Below are 21,419 nucleotides of genomic sequence, written 5' to 3'. Positions count from 1 at the left end.
TTTGACCAAGCGAGGGAAGGAAGCCTGGACCAAGTTACTCACTCAGAAACTCCGGGATGAGCTCCTCACAGTTGTCCATGATGAACACCCTGCGTACGTACAGCTTAATGTTATTCTTCTTCTTCCGGCTTTCAAACAAATCGAATGACGTCCGTCGGGGCACGAAAAGAAGGGCTCGGAATTCAAGCTGACCTTCAACGGAGAAGTGCTAGAAACCAAAGTCAGAGCAGAACTCTGTGAATAGGAGTAACATTTGTAAAATGTTTGAGTGTTTCTCATACTGTGTATAGCTTTCTGTCTCATGCCTGGAAATAAGTTGGAGAGAGAATAACTGAGGCAGATTGCTTAACTGACAAATCCAAAGATTACAGTGGAAAGTCCGGGCCCCACTAGAGCATTTCTGATCGCAAAGTGGTGCAACAGTGCCGGCTGAAGCTCTCTGAGGAATGTGTCTTCACTCTAACCCCCCTCTGCTGAACAGATGCATTGCCCTGATAGCAGCTGAGTCACTTCTGCAAAAAAAGGAGGAGGGGCAAAGTGAAGACACATGCCTCAGAGAGCTTCAGCAATGATCACGTCTGCCAAATAGCCAGAGATAAGCAAGCTTTTCCTGCTCTCTGTAGTGAAAATAAAGGTTTTTATGCACAGGGAATGTACGAGAATGCTTTCAAACGTTCTTATATGTAACTAAGAGTAGTTACTGAAATTTGTGTTTTGGGAATATAATCCCATTTTAATCTTATTTATCAGTGCTGCACCAACGCTGTGGAATGCTTTCCTGTCTTTATCTGACTGATTACTAAAGGTGTGCAATAATGGTATTTGTAGCAAAAATGTTATATTTTCGATCATATTATTATTGCATGAAAACAGAAATTGCAGATGGGCCCAATTGATCCTGAATGATTACTTTATTTAGATTATTTCCTTAAAAAAATTATCATTCCCCTTGGCAATTTTTTTTTTCATAGATATAACCATAACTGGTGGAGGTATGATCTCAAGTTGGATTCTTTAGTGGTGTGGATCGATTAAATACAGATTGAGATTCTTTCAATATAAACAAACAAAATATGATTATATGCTAAAAATTGTACCATTAATGGGCATTTTAAATTTTATATTTTAAATTTTGAGTCTGTTTGGACTTTAACCACCCTGGCGTTCTATTGAGATCGCCAGGGCGGCTGCGGGAGGGTTTTTTTTTAACTAAAAAAAAACTATTTCATGCAGCCAACTGAAAGTCGGCTGCATGAAAGCCCACTAGAGGGCGCTCCGGAGGCGTTCTTCCGATCGCCTCCGGCAAGCATAAGTAACAAGGAAGGCTGCAATGAGCAGCCTTCCTTGTTTGGCTTTCCTCGTCGCCATGGCGATGAGCGGAGTGACGTCATGGACGTCAGCCGACGTCCTGACGTCTGCCGCCTCCGATCCAGCCCTTAGCGCTGGCCGGAACTATTTGTTCCGGCTGCGCAGGGCTCAGGCGGCTGGGGGGGACCCTCTTTCGCCGCTGCTCGCGGCGGATCGCCGCAGAGCGGCGGCGATCAGGCAGCACACGCGGCTGGCAAAGTGCCGGCTGCGTGTGCTGCTTTTTATTTGATCCAAATCGGCCCAGCAGGGCCTGAGCGGCACCCTCTGGCGGTAATGGACGAGCTGAGCTCATCCATACCGCTAAGGTGGTTAAAGAGACACTGAAATGAAACAAAAAAAAATATTATATAATTAATTGGTTGTGTGGTTTGGATAATTACTAGAACATTAATAGCAAATAAAATATTCTCATATTTTTATTTTCAGTTACGTAGTTTTTTTTTTCTTCTCTTTTTATAACATTGCATCATTCTCTAATATTTGCAGTTTCCACACTGCACAGCATTCTAAATGATTTTACAGAGCAGGCTAGTGAACTTTTGAATTGTCCTCTGCAGAATAAAAAAAAATAAAAAATACATTAACAGACACTTGAGATAACAAGCTTCAGAAGACAGAGCTCTCGGGGACTTTGAAAGTCGTGGAGCTCAATTGCATCTTTTGCATAGATAACAACTGGAGTTTCTTAACTCTTCCTGTACTGGAAACAATATTAGACTTGTGTCTCTGCTCTTAATGCTGTACTACACATACAAATCATTATATCATAATTTTTTTTCTCTTCAGTGACTCTTTAAGGAAAACCTAACCACACTGAATAAACTGTAATCACATTGGTTCTTAGTTTGCTGCAGTTTGCACAACTTTTCTGGCTGCAGAGATGGATTAAGGTGAAATGGGACCCTGGGCAAGTAACAACTTTGGTCCCACGTTTCATGGCCATCTGTCTTTTTTCAGGCCCCTGGTCTCTCTCTAGGTCTTAGGCAACTGGGTAAGTTGCCTTGTGGATGATTCCTCTTTACCTACATGTCTCCTCATATTTTCTTACCTTCACAGCCAGATGGTCCTCCCAGTCATTGGTGAGGCTCTTGTAGAACTCTCCATACTCCTCATTACTGATGTCATCCGGGTTCCGAGTCCAGATGGGTTTGGTCTTGTTGAGCTCTTCTTGATCGATGTACTTTTCCTTGACCTTCTTGGTCCTCTTCCTGGTTCCTTCCTTGTTGTCCTCCTCCTCATCCGATCCCACATCCTCGATCTTTGGCTTCTCTTCTGTGCTGCCCTTCTCCTCTGCTTTGTTTTCTGTTATCTCCTCCACCGCGGGTTCATCATCAAGGTTGACCTCTTTCTCACGCTGCTTCTCCGCCTGCACAAAACACACAGAGCGCAGTCGGTCAGCCGAATCCTCTGGCATAAGGTATTAAACCATACGTATTTTTGCCCCCCACCCAGTGACGCAAGGCCAAGGATTACCATAGCAGCTGCTATGGGTCTTGAAGCCAAAGGTGGCAGTGGTCTAGTTGGCCGGCGATAAGGAGTTCCACAGCGGACCTCATGGAGACTCATGAAGAGTAGTGAGTGGTGTGCATGAGAGAAGTGACATGCCCCTGGTGGTTGCCTATACTGGGGGGGGGGGGGGGGGGCTACTTCAGGTTGACTACACTGGGGGGCACATCTAACTAGCTATACTGGAGGTGCCTCTACAGAAAAAACGGTGTCTATAATAAAAGCCAAAATTTGGGAGCATGGCGGCGGCCGCTAGTGGCGCCTCGGGGCGCTGAAGTTTACCTTCATGGTTGCTTTAAATCATGATGGCTGCTATGAAGGTAAAAAGAGGGGAATATTTGCCTTGTGGATATCAAAATCGACCTGTGGAAGGGCTCTGTGTGAGAGTAGGGTTAGGTTTAGCCAGGGCCGGCCCACTCATGAGGCGGGGTGAAACATTTGCCTCAGGCGGCATATCTGGGGGGGGCGGCACCCGCCTGTCCATGGACGCTGGGGGCCGCCTGCCGAGCTGGAGGGGTAGCGGGCAGAAAGGGGGTATTGGGCCTAGCGGCGGGGAGGGGGGTCGGACCCCCCCCTCCCTCGCCTGGGTCCCCTGATCTGCGCTCCTCCTCCAGCGTTAAGTACAAGCCAGCGTGCATATGATGAAGAGGCAACGGGCGGGGGAATCACTCACCTCTTGCGCGTTCCATCGCGTGCTCCACTGACGTCACTTTCGGCAACGCCGCCCACTGTATTGTAAGTGGACGGCCTAGTAGGAAGTGACGTCAGTGGAGCACAGTGATTCCCCCGCCCGTTGCCTCTTCATCATATGCAGGCTTGTACTTAACGCTGGAGGAGGAGCGCAGATCGGGGGACCCAGGCAAGGGAGGGGGGGCGGCGATTTTTTCTAACTTTGTCTCAGGCGGCAAAAAGTCTAGGGCCGGCCCTGGGTTTAGCCTTAGTAAAATATCAGTAAATATTACCAATATTTTACTTTAAAAATTCAGTAGTAGAATATCCCTAACTTTAGCGATATTTTACTACCGGCAATCCCCTGCACCCTTTTTACCAGGCACCTTTATTTCATGTATGCACCTCTAGCTACCTATATTGGGAGGGTTATCTGGGCCATCTTAGGGCCAGTGCCTGTAGCGAGTGCTAGCAAGCGCCCAGCTGGTGCATGAGAGCATCTGACAGGCGGTGAAGTTGGGCCTGTCAGCTGCCCGTCTGAAAGAGGCCTAAATTTACCGGCCATTCGTGCATGCACCACAAAACTGCCCTTCATATGACCCTGTTTCATGGTGGGGCAGGGATATACTGTATATCCTATATATGCACTCCAGATAGATTGATCCCAGGGGCGTGCACTCGAATTTTGTGCTATTGTATGCAATTTTATGTAAATTTATATTTATGGATTTATCCATCATTAGTGTTCAGAGTGCTTTAGCGCTTTTTTTTGTTAACGATTCTAGGCAATTGATTTGGCGGAAACCCACGAAACGCATTGCCAGTGCTATTAACCGCAATCACTGATGGGAGACTGATCCGCGCCTTCATAGCACAACATCACGCGATCCTGGGGCTGCAACCTTGCGACCGCCAATTGACGTTAGGAGGTCGCAAGGTGGAAGCCCCAGGATCACGTAACGCCAATTGGCGTCAAGTCCTGGGGCGGGGTTTTGCAGGGGCGTGCGCATCCCCTCTTGAATGACAGAGCTCCGCTCCGTCATCAGTCTCCCAGCGGCGATCGCTGCTAGAAGACATTTTGCTATCTTTTTACATTGTACAGCGCTACGATCTATTGCAGCGCTGTACTGGGGACAGCCATGTCACTCGGCTGTCCCCTAGGGAGGCTCAGGAGCGATTGGCTGTCATTGGCTGACGGGGGGAGGAAGGGAGGGCAAAGAAAAAAAAATTAGAAAATTTTATTTAAAAAAACCCAAACAAATAAATTAAAGCAAACATACATTGCAGGAGCGATCAGAGGCCACTAACAGAAAGCTCTGTTGGTGGGCGGAAAAGGGAGGGGGGGATCACTTGTGTGCTGAGTTGTACGGCCCTGCAGCTAGGCCTTAAACCTGCAGTGGCCTGTAATGTAAAAAATGCCTGGTCACTAGGGTAAGGGGGGGGGGGGGGGGGGGGTGTAAGCCTATGGTCCTGAAATGGTTAAAGATTATCAATTTCTATATGGAATTGTCTTCATTGAGGTAGGCCACCTCAAACCTTATTTATTTTATAGATCTTAATTCATTTTATTATAGTTCGGGTGCCCTTTCATCCTGTTTGCGCATTTAATACCCCCCCCCCCCCTTCCCCCCATCTCAGGGTAGGGGATACCCTTGGACCCCGTCTTCGTGTTTCTAGGACCCTTTTTTCCTTGAAAGGTGTGACTATTTAGGCTGAAGGGACCGTCGAGTAGAGTTGGGATCATTGACCTCCACCTGCCTGAAGTGGTTGGTTGCCCCATTGCCACCTCCCTTTGCGAGTACCCTCTGTACATGATTTCTTACTTCATCTATTGAGTGTGACGTTCTGCACCATTTGGGCTCCCATTGTCTGTGTTTTTTTTTTTCGTTTAGAGTGACAGCACCCCCCCCCCTCACCCCCGTTATCTACTATACAATATTATTAGCCTCATTGCCCTGACTGCACACAAGCCAGTTCTAGCATTTCCTATACCCAGGGTCAGAGATAAATTAAAGGGGCACTATGGCGATCAATTGTAAAATTTAAAATATGTGCAAACATAGACAAATAAGAAGTATGTTTTTTTCCAGAGTAAAATGAGCCATAAATTACTTTTCTCCTGTGTTGCTGTCACTTACAGTAGGTAGTAGAAATCTGACAGAAGTGACAGGTTTTGGACTAGTCCATCACTTCATAGGGGATTCTCAGCAAGGCTTTTATTCTTTATAAAGATATTTACTAAAAGGGATTCAAACAATGATGCTGGCCAGCTTTCCTGCTCGCTGCACAGTTTTTTTGGCAGTTGGACAGAGCAACTGCCATTCACTAAGTGCTTTTGAAAATAAATATATCCCTGAAATCCCCTATGGAGAGATGGACTAGTCCAAAACTTGTCGCTTCTGTCAGATTTCTACTACCTACTGTAAGTGACAGCAACATAGGAGAAAAGTAATGTATGGCTCATTTTACTCTGGAAAAAACGTACTTATTTGTTTAGGTTTGCACATATTTAAAATTTTAAAATTTTTAGCCATAGTGCCCCTTTAAGATGTAATAGGGCCCTAGACCAGGTAGTAGATTTGGCGCCCCTTGTGGTCCTTTTGGTAAGATGAAGGGTCAGATAAGATGGCAGGTGGGCCCCTTGACACCCACTATGCCCTAAGCACCTGCCTAGGTTGCCTGGTAGATGATCCTGCTCTGCCCAGAGTAGCGCACATGGTACTTACATACAAAGTGATGGGATAGCCAATGAACTGGGAATGTTTCTTCACAACCTCCTTTATCCTCCTTTCTTCCAAGTACTCTGTCTGATCTTCCTTCAGATGAAGGATCACTTTCGTGCCGCGTCCCAAAGGCTCACCTGTCATCGCAGAACATAAGAATAACGTCATATTTTCACCCGTATTAAAGGTCACCCGAGGCGAAAAAAAACTAATGAAATAAACAATTGTATCTATCTTCCTTCTCCTAAAAATGACTTTTTTAAGATATTCCACAGTTTTATGTTTAAATCTACTTTTTAAGTTGTAACTGTTGTATTGTTTTTGCTCAATGACACATTCATTGAAGTATGCCAGAGCTAAAATCTATGAACTAGTGATCCTTTTTATCTCTCTCCTGCTCTCAGAAGCCATTTTCTGATAGGAAAGTGTTTTATAGTTGGAATTTCTTATCAGTGAGGGTCACACTGTAGTCACTTCCTGTCTGAGTCAGGACTGAGTCAGCCACTTACATACCTGATATTTAACTCTTTCAGGCAGAGAGAGAAAAAAGAAACAGCATAGTTATTTGTGTGCTAGGCACTGTACATACCTATGTCTATCATCATGTCATATGTCACATGTCACCTCAGGTATCCTTTAATACACTGTATGCATTTTCTTTACATTTTCTCCCTATTTATAGTGGAACCGCAGTCTTGTGCCCAAGTCACTCACATCAATCACATTTTAGCAAATTTTCGCTGCAGATCCTTGCTTGCTTGCTTTCTGGAGATAAGAATTCCTACTCCTAATGGATTTTTTGTTTCAATAAGCATATGCTATTAAAGTTAAGTGAGAGGGATAAGGAGGTTGCCACATTTCCTTGTAAACAATACCAGTTCCCTGGCAGCCCTGCTGATCTTTCTGGTATCAGTAGTGTCTGAATCACACACCTAAAACAAGCCTGCAGCAAAAAAAGTCAAACTTCAAACATCTGGTCAGCAGGACAGCCAGGCAATTTGAATTATTTAATAGGAAATAAATATGTCAGCCTCCATACTCACTTCAGGTGTATTTTAAGTGGCAAAAGTTTGCGGGGAGTCATATCAAAGAATAGTGTGTATTCTTGATCAGTGAGTATATCTAACAAAATGAACCCCTAAGGGCTGGAACCCACAAGAGCGTTTTTTTGAGCATTTTGGCAGCGCTGCGATACGCTAGCGTTTTGCCAAAACGCTCAGCTGATGTTAATGGATGGGGCAACTTCCACAGGAGCGTTTGCGTTTCCCAGAAACGCAAACGCAGGACCTGCAGCATTTTGGGAGCGTTAGCGCTTCAATGTAAAGTATTGAAACGCTAGCAGAAACGCTCAGCAAAACCTAAACTGAGCGGTTTTGCTAGCGTTTTGCGGTTCAGCACACTGTAACAAAATTAAAGATAATTCACAGGACCAATCAGGATAAAAACGCGAAACGCAAAACGCTACACAACCGCTGAGGAAAAAAATACACTGTTGCAAAACGCGACCGAAAACTCGCATGAATCCGCTTGCAAACCGCTCATGCAAAACGCTAGCGGTTGCGTTTTGCGTTTGCGGATTTCAGTGGGTTCCAGGCCTTAGGCATATGCTATACAATACAACATTTGTAATATATTAGACGTTTAACAAGTTTGGAGTAAAGTTAGTTATAGATCAGAAATATTAGTTTCCTATTTTTAAAGAAAACCTGTACTGAAAATAAAAGTCAAAATAGGCATACACAAGTCATACTTACCTTCCATGTAGTCTACTCCTCAGTGTCTTTCTCCATTCCTGCGTCCTATTTGTTCACTATGATCAAGGGTATTTTCTGTCCTCCATTTTGAAAATGGCCATTACCCCATAACAGCTTTCTGGTCAGCACACAGTTAAACTGTAACATCGCCCACTTGAGCCATAGGGAAACATGGACATTGCCTGGTACATCAGTTTTCCTCTCAGCTATAACTGACAGCAACTGATATTTTACTGACAGCAACTGATATATTTCAGATCTGACAAAATATTGTCAGAACTGGAAGGGATCATTGTCAAAAGAAAATGGTGAGCTTCTGAGAGGAACTGATGGCAAGGTAACTCTGTAATGTTCATTTGAAGTTACCTCGAGTGTTTATTTTAAATATTTTTACTCAGTTCAGGTTCTCTTTAAAGAATACCAGCTGTCCTGCTGATCCTCTGCCTCTAATCCTTTTAGCCATAGACCCTGAACAAGCAGGGCGATCAGATGTTTCTGACTGATGTCTGACTGGATTAGCAACAAATAAAGAAAGAAGAGAGGAGTGCTCTCTGGTGCATTAATCTTGCTTCTTTGCGCAAGGTAAACAAATAAAACGTACAAGATTCAATATAAAACAAAGCTCATGACAGTTTTGTGCATATCACCGTGTCCTAAAGTTGGAATCACCATCTGGTTGCCTCCACACACTATGGCCGGTAGTAGTGGTAATCCAAAGGATCAAACACTCCAGCGGGATCGGGAGCACGGGGGAATGGTGGCAGCTGCCCTGCGCCTAGTCCGTCATGACGCGTTTCGGCGTTCTGACGAAGGCGTGGAACGCGTCAGGGCAGCTGTCACCACTCCCCCGTGCTCCCGATCCCGCTGGAGTGTTTGATCCTTTGGATTACCACTACTACCGGCCATAGTGTGTGGAGGCAACCAGATGGTGATTCCAACTTTAGGACACGGTGATATGCACAAAGCTGTGATGAGCTTTGTTTTATATTGAATCCTGTAAGCTTTATTTGTTTACCTTGCGCAAAGAAGCAAGATTAAAAAGTGAATGCACCAGAGAGCGCTCCTGTCTTCTTTCTTTATTTGTTTTCTACAGTTAGTTTACTACAGCCCCAGAATAAACGAGAAGCAGCACTCATTGGTGGCATTATTAGCCAGTGTGGAGATCTAGCTAACTGAGCGCAGTGGTGGTGTACTTTATTGTTGGCTTTTTGTGGATTAGCAACATGCATGTTTCAGGTGTGTGATTAAGGCAATGCAAAGATGAACAGGACTGCCAGGCAACTGGTATTGTTTAAAAGTAAATAAATATGTCAGCCACCATATGGCTCTCCTTTCAAGTGCCCTTTAAAGATATTTACAGACACTAGATGACTATCACATAAAGTGAGTGATGTTTGGGGTGATAGTTTAGGAACAATCATATTGACATACTGCTGGGCTATCCACTAAGTCACCTATTAAGTATTATGGAGAATAGAGGGCAAAGGGTGAGCAGGAAGTGCTCTTTTGCAGCAAAGGGTGAGCAGGAAGTGCTCTTTTGCAGCAAAGGGTGAGCAGGAAGTGCTCCTCTGCAGCAAAGGGTGAGCAGGAAGTGCCCCTCTGCATCAAAGGGTGAGCAGGAAGTCTCCTCTGCAAAAAAAAAAGGGTGAGCAGGAAGTGCTCCTCTGCAGCAAAGGGTGAGCAGGAAGTGCCCCTCTGCATCAAAGGGTGAGCAGGAAGTGCTCCTATGCATAAAATGGTGAGTAGGAAGTTCTCTTTTGCAGCAAAGAGTGAGCAGAAAGTGCTCCTCTGCATCAAAGGGTGAGCAGGAAGTTCTCCTATGCATAAAAGGGTGAGCAGGAAGTGCTCCTCTGCAAAAAAAAAGGGTGAGCAGGAAGTGCCCCTCTGCATCAAAGGGTGAGCAGGAAGTGCTCCTCTGCATCAAAGGGTGAGCAGGAAGTTCTCCTATGCATAAAAGGGTGAGCAGGAAGTGCTCCTCTGCAAAAAAAAGGGTGAGCAGGAAGTGCCCCTCTGCATCAAAGCGTGAGCAGGAAGTGCTACTCTGCATCAAAGGGTGAGCAGGAAGTGCCCCTCTGCATCAAAGCATGAGCAGGAAGTGTTCCTCTGCTTTAAAGGGTGAGCAGGAAGCAACCCTTTGCAGCAAGTAAAATAGTGGTCAGTGGCCAGCCAGCTATAATCCAACATTGAAGGGGAGGCCAGTGACATCGGGGGACACCTGCACTCCCCATTCATACACTGTCAACCAAAACGATCACAAACCATTTTTTTGGGCAGTAAAAATCTAGCATTTATAAGTGGTATGTCCACTTACCGTTATCCAGTCTGACGGTGAAGGAGCCTCCGGCTGCTGACTGCCAGATGTACTGTTCATCATCGTTGTGCTTGGTGATCACCGTCACTTTATCGGCCACAAGGTAGGCGGAGTAGAAGCCCACACCAAACTGACCGATCATGGAGATGTCGGCTCCAGCCTGCAGGGCCTCCATGAAAGCCTTGGTGCCGGATTTGGCGATGGTGCCCAGGTTGTTGATAAGATCTGCTTTGGTCATGCCAACCCCAGTGTCAATAATTGTCAAGGTTTTTTCTACTTTGTTGGGTGTCAGGTCGATCTTCAGCTCTTTGCCGCTATCCAGCTTGCTGGCGTCAGTGAGGCTCTCATATCGGATCTTGTCAAGAGCCTGAAAATGCAGAATATTCACAGATCAGGTTATTAGACTAACTTTAAAGGGGCAGTATGGCGAAAAACTATAAAATTCAAAGTTAATATTTCCACCTCCATATAAGATGTACATTCATCCCAAAGTGAATGCAATATTATTCTATACAGCAGGCACTATGATCCACCATTTCTGAACTTCTTACCGACAAGTTTTGGACTAGCCCATCTCCTCAATGGGGGATTCTTAGGGGTTCTTTTATTTTCAAAAGCAATGGCAGGGGTACAGGTCAACTGCCAGAATAGTGTGCATGTAAGTAGGCAGACTGCCTGGCATATTTGTAAAGCTCCTTTCCAGGGAATGCTTTTGCAACAATTAAAACGATACTTTGATAATCCCCCATGAGGAGATGGACTAATCCAAAACCTTACAGCAAGAGATTCAGAGCTTTCAGATTATAATACCTGTTGTAAGCAATCATTACAAAGGGAAGTCAGAAAATATAGTACATTTACCTTGGGACGAGTGTATGTATGTGTACATATGGTTTTCAACTTTAAAAATTTTCACCATAATGTCCCTTTAACTGTTTTCCCTTCAGTGTGCATCAAAAAACTACATTGGAACTCCTATCCACCAGGATGTCTGCATACAGAGATCTTGCCTCTGTGGCCTAGTGCCCCTCCAATCCACACGAACAGCTGGACAACAGACATGCTACTCCTGTCCACCCATAGGAACTAGAATGTAAAATGGAGGTGGAGCCTTCTAGTGGCTGAAACAGGGATACAAAAGCACCAGAAGAATAAAAATGTCTAAAAAAGTTTAAAATTTGTGGAGGCCGTTACCTCCTCCAAACAGACACAAGATATGCCAATAAAGTTTAGCAGAACAAATTTATTTACATACTCCAGGGGAAAATGCAACGAATTTCGCAGCGGCGCTTGGCCCAGCTACAGACCTGCACTGTACCTACTCCTACCTATTGCCTGATGAAGCGCGGTCATACCGCGAAACGCGTTGCATTTTCCCCTGGAGTATGTAAATACATTTGTTCTGCTAAACTTTGTTGGCATATCTTGTGTCTGTTTGGAGGAGGTAAGTCCACCACTGCCGCCACAAATTTTAAACATTTTAGACATTTTTATTCTTCTGGCGCCTCTGTATCCCTGTTACATTGTTACTTTGTACAGCGCCACGGAATATGTTGGCGCTTTATAAATCAATAATAATAATAGTTCTAAGTCCACCCTTGGTGGCGGGGTGTCATCCCCTTTTTGATCTACAGAAAGCAACTTCTTAAACCTGAGTGGGGTCAGGTCTGATCTCCTCACCTGCTATTACAGTGGTTGCCTTTGAGGTAACCCTGCTTTGTGAGAATATTTGTATTTACTCTACAAACTTCATCCCATATTACCAGTACATACTACACTATATTTGGCTCTTGGTGTCCCTATCTTTGTTCTAGTGGCTGAATGCTGGGGGAAAAGCTACTTTCTAGGTAATTAAAGAGAACCCCAGGTGGGTTTGAAGAATATTATCTGCATACAGCGGCTGGGACTGCCTATACAGCCCAGCCTCTGTTGCTATCCCAAACCCCCCTAAGGTCCCCCTGCACTCTGCAATCCCTCATAAATCAAAGCCACGCTGCTGACAAACAGCTTGTCAGAGCTGGCTGTGTTTATCTCTATAGTGTCAGTCTGCTGCTCTCCCCGCCTCCTGCAGAACTCCAGTCCCCGCCTGCATCCCTTCCCTCCCTGCTGATTGGAGGGAAGGGACGGGGGCAGGGACCGGAGCTATGCAGGAGGCGGGGGAGCAGCTGAGACTGACACTACAGATGTAAACACAGCCTCACAGCACGGCTGTGATTTATGAGGGATTGCAGGGGACCTTAGTGGGGTTTGGGATAGCAACAGAGGCTGGGCTGTATAGGCTGATCCAGCCTCTGTATGCAGATAACATTCTTTAAACACACCTCGGGTTCTCTTTAAGGGGCTTGCAACAACAGCGACATAGACTACCACTATCCCACCCTGCTCCTCCAGAAGGCCCACCACCTTCTGTGGGTTTCTTGCTTATTTAAGAAAGGTCAACAGACGTTCTTCTATGTTCTTGAACTCAGGAGAACCTTAGTAAATCAGGCCCGTTTGATTAAGGAACTTACGTCAGATGAGTTGGAGATGATTTCTCGAAGGAAGATCTCCTTGTTGGAATAGAACGTGTTGATGATCAAGGACATCAGCTGAGCAATCTCGGCCTGGAAGGCGAAGGTCTCCACCTCCTGCTCCATCGTTTTGTTGTCTTCTGGCATCCTGGGAAGAAGAAATCACAAAAGAAAATGGTTTTATGTGCTTACTCTGTGGAGAGATGATCCAAGAAACATGTGCCACCCCAGGCCCGGATTTACATCACAGGAGCCTATAGGCGCCCTAGACTTCACCCTCCTTGAACCCAAAAACCCCACTGCCGAACGGCACCACAAGTGTGCTGGCTGTCCCAACTTTCACTTCTTTCCTACGTCTCCTGCCCGACATAGGTATCCACATATGTCCCTTAGTATTAGGTAGCCACAGTAACCTATCATTTACACTCCGCTTGGGACTCTGCATAGGGAAGGAGGAAGGGAGGCGCTCGGGGACATGGATGAGCAGCCTCTCCATCATCAGGCGCCTGTAGGCATGTGCCTCTAGTGCCTTATGGAAAACCCAGCCCTGTGCCACCCCATGCCCTGGACCATTCAATACTGGAAGAATAAGGGTGGTCTCCTTCTACACTGCATATGCCCGGAGAGTTCACCAATGTTTGCTCATTGCACAGAACACCCTCACAGCTGTCTGTTGGTCTTATGATCATCTCATCATTGTTGTTTTAAACTTCTATTGACAATTTTTTTTCACACAGAGGTATACAGAATAGGCTGAACACAGTTCATGCGAATACCTGTCTCTCAGAGGGGCTCACACATCCAATGTCCTTACTACAGGCAAGGGTCAGTTTTTGTGGAGACTTATCACTCCATTTTTGAGATGTGGTAGGAAACCCTTGCAAACACAAGAAGAACATACAAACTCCATGCAGATAGTGCCCAGGCTCAGATTTGAACCTGGAATTCCATATATGTATCCATAGAGTGTAAAATGCTATTGAGGGCTCTTTTCAACTAGCAGCACTTCACGATGCAATTCCAATCACTATCGGAGCGCAAAACACAAGGTACTCACTTAACTATTGGAAAATGCGAAGGGACGTTTCTATTAGTGCAATGTGTTTGCATCACAATTTTTACCGGTCGCAATCGTTGTGCCTGTTTCATTTTGTCATGTGCTTAAAGCAAACCTGAAGCTAAATTTAAAGTGAACCCAAACTGAGTAAAATTATTCAAAATAAGCACATGATGTACCTGCAAATGAATATTACATACTTACCTCTCCATCAGTTCCTCCCAGAAGCTCACCATTTTCTTCTAACAACAAATCCTTCCAGTTCTGACAAGATTTTGTCAGATCTGTAATATATCAGTTGCTGTCGGTTATATATCAGTTGCTGTCAGTTATAACTGAAAGGACAACTGATGTGCAAGGTAATATCGATGTTATCCTATGGCTCACGTGGGGGATTTTTATTTTTCAGTTCAGGTTTGCTTTTAGTAAAAAACGCATACCTATGGAGAGGGTTGGCTCCGGGTCCAATAGAGCCTTCCAGTTCCTCTCCTGGTCCCCTCCTTCCAGCGCCATCACTGCCGTTTAAATCTCCCGCCGCGGGAGGCTTCAGAAGGCTTTCTGAGCCCGAGCTCTCCCGAAGACGGGATGGGCGAGTGTGCCTCCCCCTGGCGGCACAAAGCAGTCTTCAACCCATTAGTGGAAGACTGCTAACAGAGGTGACGGTACTGGAATGAGTGGGCCAGCAGAGGAAAGGGAAGATTTTATACTCAGGACCCAGAGCCTTCCCTCTCCATAGGTAAGTATTGCTTTTCACTTTAAATTTAGCTTGAGGTTTGCTTTAAGTTCCTATAAAAAGGACATTATATCAGTAGGTTAGATGGAGAGCTCCTCTGAAAAGCACTGTAGGAAAAATCAGCATTATATAAATAATAATAAGAATTGTTATTATTTTAATAAACCATATACAGTATCTGCGCCTGTTGCTTTTCTGCCTGTGTATTAGTACACCACCTAGTGGTTATCTGACAGTACTGCCAATCCACATTGCTGTAGCATACAGATGATCACTCAATCTGACAGTATGTATCAGAATGGAAAACTGCCAGGGGCGTAGCAAAAGGGGTTGCACCCAGTATCGGGGACCTTGGGTCAGAGGGGCCCCGAAGGGCCCTCCCTCAACTACGCTATCAGCTCTCTTTTGGTCCTGCGCTCATAATAATCACCCCTCCCCACTCATGTAAGCAGCCCCTCCCCCATTCTGTAAGCAGTCTTCTCCACCTTCCATGTGCTACTTTCTCTCTCTTCCCCCCCCCCCCCCTCCCCATCCATGTAAGGCAATATGTTCCCAATGGAGACATCTCTGCATTGGGAACCCACGTGCAGAGCTTCCTTCCATGTGCAGCCCCCCATACCCATTTTCAGCAGCATCCCTCTATGAGAAACAACAACCCTCTCCCCCTTCCATAGGCAGCCCCCTCCCCAAACACAATATACCCAGGACATGGCTTCTTATGTGGCCTTTGCAGAGATGAAAGTACACCGGTAGTCAAAAGTATATGGTGGCTGCCATATTTGTTTCAATTTAAAGGACAACTGTAGTGAGATGAATACAGAGGCTGCCATATTTATAGCCTTTAAAGCTATACCAGTTACCTGCCAGCCCTGCTGGTCTATTTGGCTGCAGTAGTGTCTGAATAACACCAGAAACAAGCATGCAGCTAATCTTGTCAGATCTGACAATGTCAGAAACACCTGATCTGCTGCAAGCTTGTTCAGGGGCTATGGCTAATAGTATTAGAGGCAGAGCATCAGCAGGTCTGCCAGGCAACTGGTATTGCTTAAAAGGAAATAAATATGGTAGCCTCCATATCCCTCTAGGTTCAGTTGTCCTTTAAATAATAACAACAACAACAAATATCATTTATTAAGCACTTTCCTCCCATAGGACTCACAGCGCCAGTTGCCAATTGCCTGGCTGTGCTGTTGATCAACAACACAGCTAATCTTGTCAGACTTTTGTCAAAAACACCTGATTTGTATATGCTTGTTCAGGGGCTAGGGCTAAAGGTATTAGAGGCAGAGGATCAGCAGAGGCTGCCAGGCAACTGGTATTGTTTAAAAGGAAATAAATATTGCAGTCTCCATATCCCTCTTGCTTCAGTCGTCCTTTAAAGGGAATCTAAACTGAGAAGGATATGGATTTTTCCTTTTAAAATAATACCAGTTGCCTGACTCTCCTGCTGATCCTGTGTCTCTAATACTTTCAGCCACAGCCCCTCAACAAGCATGCAGATCAGGTGCTCTGACTGAAGTCAGACTGGATTAGCTGCATCAGGTCTGTGATTCAGCCACTACTGCAGTCAAAGAGATCATCAGGACTTCCAGGCAACTGGTGTTGTTTAAAAGGAAACATCCATATCCCTCTCAGTTTAGGTTCCCTTTAAATAATACCCAGGGCCGGGCCGAGGCATAGGCTGGAGAGGCTCCAGCCTCAGGGTGCAGTGTAGGAGGGGTGCACAATTCATTCAGCTGTCATTCTGAATTGTGTATGAAGCAGAAATAAATAAGAAAAGGGGATACATAGCAGTGACTGCAAGCCAGATAACTAGATATTAAGGTGTTGGGGAGGTTGTGGGCCCTGTGGCCCTCTTAGTCTAATAGCAATCAGTGAGTGACAGCTGGGGTGGGAGGGATGGAGGGGCGCACTTTGGTGTCTCAGCCTTGGGTGCTGGAGGACCTTGTCCCTGCTCTGATAATACCAGTTGCCTGGCTATGCAGCTGATCAAGCATGTGGCTAGTCTTGTCAGACTTTTGTCAGAAAAGCCTGATCTGCTGCATACTTGTTCAGGGTTTATGTATTTGAGAGTCAAGTTTTTGAGGCAGAGGATCAGCACCACAGCCAGGCAATGTGCATTGTTTAAAAGGAAATGAATAATTTCAGCCTCCATATCCCTCTCACTTCAGGTGTCCTCTAGTCCTGGTTACATGCCCCCTTCTCACCTCTGGTTGTAGTCGTTCTAGACCAGTGAATGGTAAGCTATCCTTATCCTCCTGTTTCGTGTAGCAGAGCACACTGCGTCAGCGTGGCTAAGCTGCGTAGTCTCTTGTACCCCTTGTATTCCTCTAGCTGTGTGTGTCTTCTCTGTAGGCCTCTAGCAGTCTGTACAGTTTCTCCGAATTCCTCTAGTAGTAGTCTTGGCAGTTGCGCTGTAAGCTCTTGCGCTCTTGTCTCTCTCCTGTCTCTTCCCTGGGGAGTGTCTGCAGTGGTGTCTGTCCCCGGCTGCCTTATATAAGAGAAGGCACGTTCTGGAAGGGTCGAGATGTAGAAGCTTCCAGGGGGGGTGTCAGATGTCAGCCAGGGAGTGACATGTGTGTTGGAACACCCAAAATGGGTTATTAATAGCTACGCTATCTGTCTGGGGAGCTGGGGATGCCACATGGCTCTTGTCCTGAATTTGTCACAGACTCTTCTTATGCTGGCGGCATCCCCAGAATGATCAGGAAAGCCCTGATTTTTTTTTTTTTCATTTTGGACGCCTTGTTTAAATATTACAGGTAATGGAGAGACACATGACTGATTAAAGTGGATCTCTAAATCTGCCGCAAAGCAAGTCAATGGACAATGTACTGCTATTTCTAGCGAGAATTAAAGTGAACCCGAGGTGAGAGTTGTATGGAGGCTGCCATATTTATTTCCTTTTAAGCAATACCAGTTGCCTGGCTGTCCTGCTAATCCTCTGCCTCTATGCCGAGATTACACCATACAATTTTTTGTTAGATTTTTCGGTTAAGGTGGCCATACACTGGTCGATGTGCCATTAGATCGACCAGCTGACAGATCCCTATCTGATCGAATCTGATCAGAGAGGGATCGTATGGCTGCCTTTACTGCAAACAGATTGTGAATCGATTTCAGCCTGAAACCGATTCACCATCTGCTGAGCTGCTCCTGCCGCCTGTGTCCCCCCCCCCCCCCCCCCGTATACATTACCTGATGCTGGCTCCCGGGCATCTTCTCCGCATTGCACGGCTCTGTTCCGGCTCCATCCCGGCGCTTCCTGTGTTACTCCGTGACCAGGAAGTTCAAATAGAGCGCCCTCTATTTGAACCTCCTGGTCACTGCAGTGACACAGGAAGCGCCGGGATGGAGCTGGAACCGAGCCGTGCAGCACGGAGAAGATGCCCGGGAGCCAGCTTCAGGTAATGTATACCTGATCGGATCGGCCGCCGCTAGCGACGCGCACTTTACCCGCGGGCGATCGAGGGTAATTTCCCGCACGGCGCGATCGACGGACCGATCCGATTTCGGGAGGAAATCGGATCGGCGGCTGCGTTTACCGCGAACGATTGGCAGCAGATTCGATCCCAGGATCGAATCTGCTGTCGAAACGGCCGCGAATCGAGCCAGTGTATGGCCTGCTTTAGATTTTTGTTAGAATGCATAATCAGATTATTTTCTGTAGAGAATGGTCATTATCTCTGGTGCATTGTCTTCTGGTTATCTCCTGCTGAGTAGAACAATGCCTAATGGCTCAGCAGATAGATGGTAAGATAGATACATTTCCAAAATGTTGAATTTAGAGAATCTAACAGAAAAATCGAACAGAAAATTGTATGGTGTAATCCCAGCATTTTACTAGGTGCACACCATACAATTTTCTGTAAGATTTACCTGCCAGATAGATAATTTCCAACATGTTGGAAATTATCTATCTAACCATCTATCTGCCTAACAATTAGGCATTGTTCTACTCAGTAGGAGATAACCAGAAGACAATGCACCAGAGAGAATGACCAGAATGACCAGTCACTACAGAAAATAATCTAGCAGAAAATCTAAAGATTCATACACATCTACCAACTATCTGTCCAACTTTCTACCAAACTTGTCTGTGAAAGCCCCATACGACTTTTGTTGTGAAACAAGTTGAAACAACTAAAAAAAAGTCTTTTGCTATTGTTCAAACAGCTAATATGACTGATAAGAAGTCAATCCAACAGTCCAAACGCAATCGTCGTCCTGCCGCGTTTTGGATGCGATTGAGCTCTACTATACTGAATATAGTAGCTCAATCGCAATCGCATGGTGGAAATTAAAATATGATGGCAGAAATTTCAGTATTCCCCTTGAAAAGCAACAGGTGAATTTTGATTGGCTTTTTTAGGCTCAACTCACTTTTCTGAATATTAATCCCAGTCACCCAGTAACCAACTGTGCAAAGTTTGAGAACCCTGCCATTAACAGAGAAGAAGGGCTGAAGTTTACGTTTTCCCAGGGATATCTGTTTTTGACTCCACCCACTTTTTGTAATCTTGACACACAATGACCAAGTTTTGAGCTTTCGGGTTCCTGGCATCAAAATAGTGTGAATGGAAGCATTTTATCCAGTAAAGAAATCCGATTGGCTTTTTGAGGCTCTGCCCGTTTAGTGAATTTGAACTCCAGTCACTTAATGTTCAACTGTAGCAGGTTTGAGGCCTCTGCCATTAACAGTGTAAGAATGGCAGCAGTTTCAATATTCCCGTTGAAAATTAGTAGGTGAATTTTGATTGGCTGTTATAGGCTCCACCCACTTTTCAGAATTTAAACCCCAGTCTCCCAGTGACTGACTGTACCAGATTTGAGGGTTCTGCCATTAAGAGTGTAAGAAGGGCATCAATGTAAATTTTCCCCTCGAAAATCAATAGGTGAGTTTTAATTGGCTGTTGTAGGCTCCACGTACTTTTCTGAGTATTAATCCCAGTCATCCAGTGACCAACTGTGTCAAGTTTGAGAACCCTGCCAATAACCGAATGGCTGAAATCAATCTAACAAATCTGATTGGCTGTTTATGGCCCCCCCCTTTAGTGAATTTGGACCCCAGTCACCCAATGACTGTTTTAGGTTTGAGGCCTCTCCCATTAACAGTGTAAGAATGGTAGCAATGTAAATATTCCCCTTGAAATTTTGATTGGCTGCTGTAGGCTCCACCCACATTTCTGAATATCAATCCCAGTCACTCAGTGACCAACTGTGTCAGGTTTGAGAACCCTGCCATTAACAGTGTAAAAATGGCTGCAGTTTATATTTTCCCAGGTAAAAAGTTAGTTGTTTTTTGCTCCGCCCACTATTTCTAACCTTGACATACAGTTACTCAATGACCAAGTTTATGAGCTTTGGGGTCCTTGGTATCAATAATTTGTATATTCCCATTGAAATGAAACAAATCTTATTGGCTGTTTGTGACTCCACCCACTTTCTGAATTTGAACCCCAGTCACCCAGTGACCAACTGTACCAGGTTTGAAGCACCTGCTGTCAACAATGTAAGAATGGCAGCAGTTTAAATATTCCCCTTAAAAATCAATAGGTGAATTTTAATTTGGCTGTTGTAGGCTCCACCCACTTTCCTGAATCTTAATCTCATTCACCCAGTGACCAAGTGTGTCAAGTTTGAGAACCCTGCCATTAACAGTCTAAGAATGGCTGCAGTTTACATTTTCCCATTAAAAATGAATGGCTGAAATTTGATTGGCTGTTTTATGCTCCGCCCACTTTTCCTGGATTTGTAACCTCGGTCACCAAGTGACCACCTGTGCCAAGTGTGGGGACTCTGGCTTGATTACTGGCAGAATGGCAGCCTTTTCCATTTTTTCCATTGACATGAATGGGTAAAATCTGATTTGCTGTTTGTAGCTCCGCCCAGGTGTGCAGGGGGGCCGCGAGACCCCCAGAACATATCATCCCAGGTAGTAAGGGATCTGTATACCAAGTTTCGTTCAAATCGGTCAAGCCGTTTTCGAGTGATCGCGGCACATACATACATACATACATACATACACACATCCGATTTTATATACAGTGGTGTGAAAAACTATTTGCCCCCTTCCTGATTTCTTATTCTTTTGCATGGTTGGTTGTCACACTTAAATGTTTCTGCTCATCAAAAACTGTTAACTATTAGTCAAAGATAACATAATTGAACACAAAATGCAGTTTTAAATGATGGTTTTTATTATTTAGTGAGAAAAATAACTCAAAACCTACATGGCCCTGTGTGAAAAAGAAATTGCCCCCTGAACCTAATAACTGGTTGGGCCACCCTTAGCAGCAATAACTGCAATCAAGCGTTTGCGATAACTTGCAACAAGTCTTTTACAGTGCTCTGGAGGAATTTTGGCCCACTCATCTTTGCAGAATTGTTGTAATTCAGCTTTATTTGAGAGTTTTCTAGCATGATCTGCCTTTTTAAGGTCATGCCACAACATCTCAATAGGATTCAGGTCAGGACTATGACTAGGTCACTCCAAAGTCTTCATTTTGTTTTTCTTTAGCCAATCAGAGGTGGATTTGCTGGTGTGTTTTGGGTCACTGTCCTGCTGCAGCACCCAAGATCGCTTCAGCTTGAGTTGACGAACAGATGGCCGGACATTCTCCTTCAGGATTTTTTGGTAGACAGTAGAATTCATGGTTCCATCTATCACAGCAAGCCTTCCAGGTCCTGAAGCAGCAAAACAACCCCAGACCATCACACTACCACCACCATATTTTACTGTTGGTATGATGTTCTTTTGCTGAAATGCTGTGTTACTTCTACGCCAG

General features: G+C 45.1%; 1 protein-coding gene across 1 annotated transcript in view; it reads right to left on the bottom strand.

The window, feature by feature from the left end:
* The window catches only part of HSP90AA1 (heat shock protein 90 alpha family class A member 1), a 35,340-nt gene extending 18,204 nt beyond the window's left edge, over positions 1 to 17,136 (bottom strand). Inside the window, exons 1-6 of the mRNA XM_068254642.1 lie at positions 16,839 to 17,136; positions 12,842 to 12,989; positions 10,332 to 10,698; positions 6,270 to 6,403; positions 2,417 to 2,734; positions 43 to 208 (exon numbers count right to left, since the gene is read on the bottom strand). Of these exons, the coding sequence (XP_068110743.1) occupies positions 43 to 208; positions 2,417 to 2,734; positions 6,270 to 6,403; positions 10,332 to 10,698; positions 12,842 to 12,988 (1,132 nt within the window). The 5' untranslated portion in view covers position 12,989; positions 16,839 to 17,136. The remainder of the gene's footprint in view (positions 1 to 42; positions 209 to 2,416; positions 2,735 to 6,269; positions 6,404 to 10,331; positions 10,699 to 12,841; positions 12,990 to 16,838) is intronic.
* Between the last annotated feature and the right edge of the window lie 4,283 nt (positions 17,137 to 21,419).

Source organism: Hyperolius riggenbachi, chromosome 9 (assembly GCF_040937935.1).
Source record: "Hyperolius riggenbachi isolate aHypRig1 chromosome 9, aHypRig1.pri, whole genome shotgun sequence".
NCBI classification, from domain to species: domain Eukaryota; kingdom Metazoa; phylum Chordata; class Amphibia; order Anura; family Hyperoliidae; genus Hyperolius; species Hyperolius riggenbachi.
Note: the sequence above shows the minus strand (reverse complement) of the source record. Positions and strands in the feature narration are given on the sequence as shown.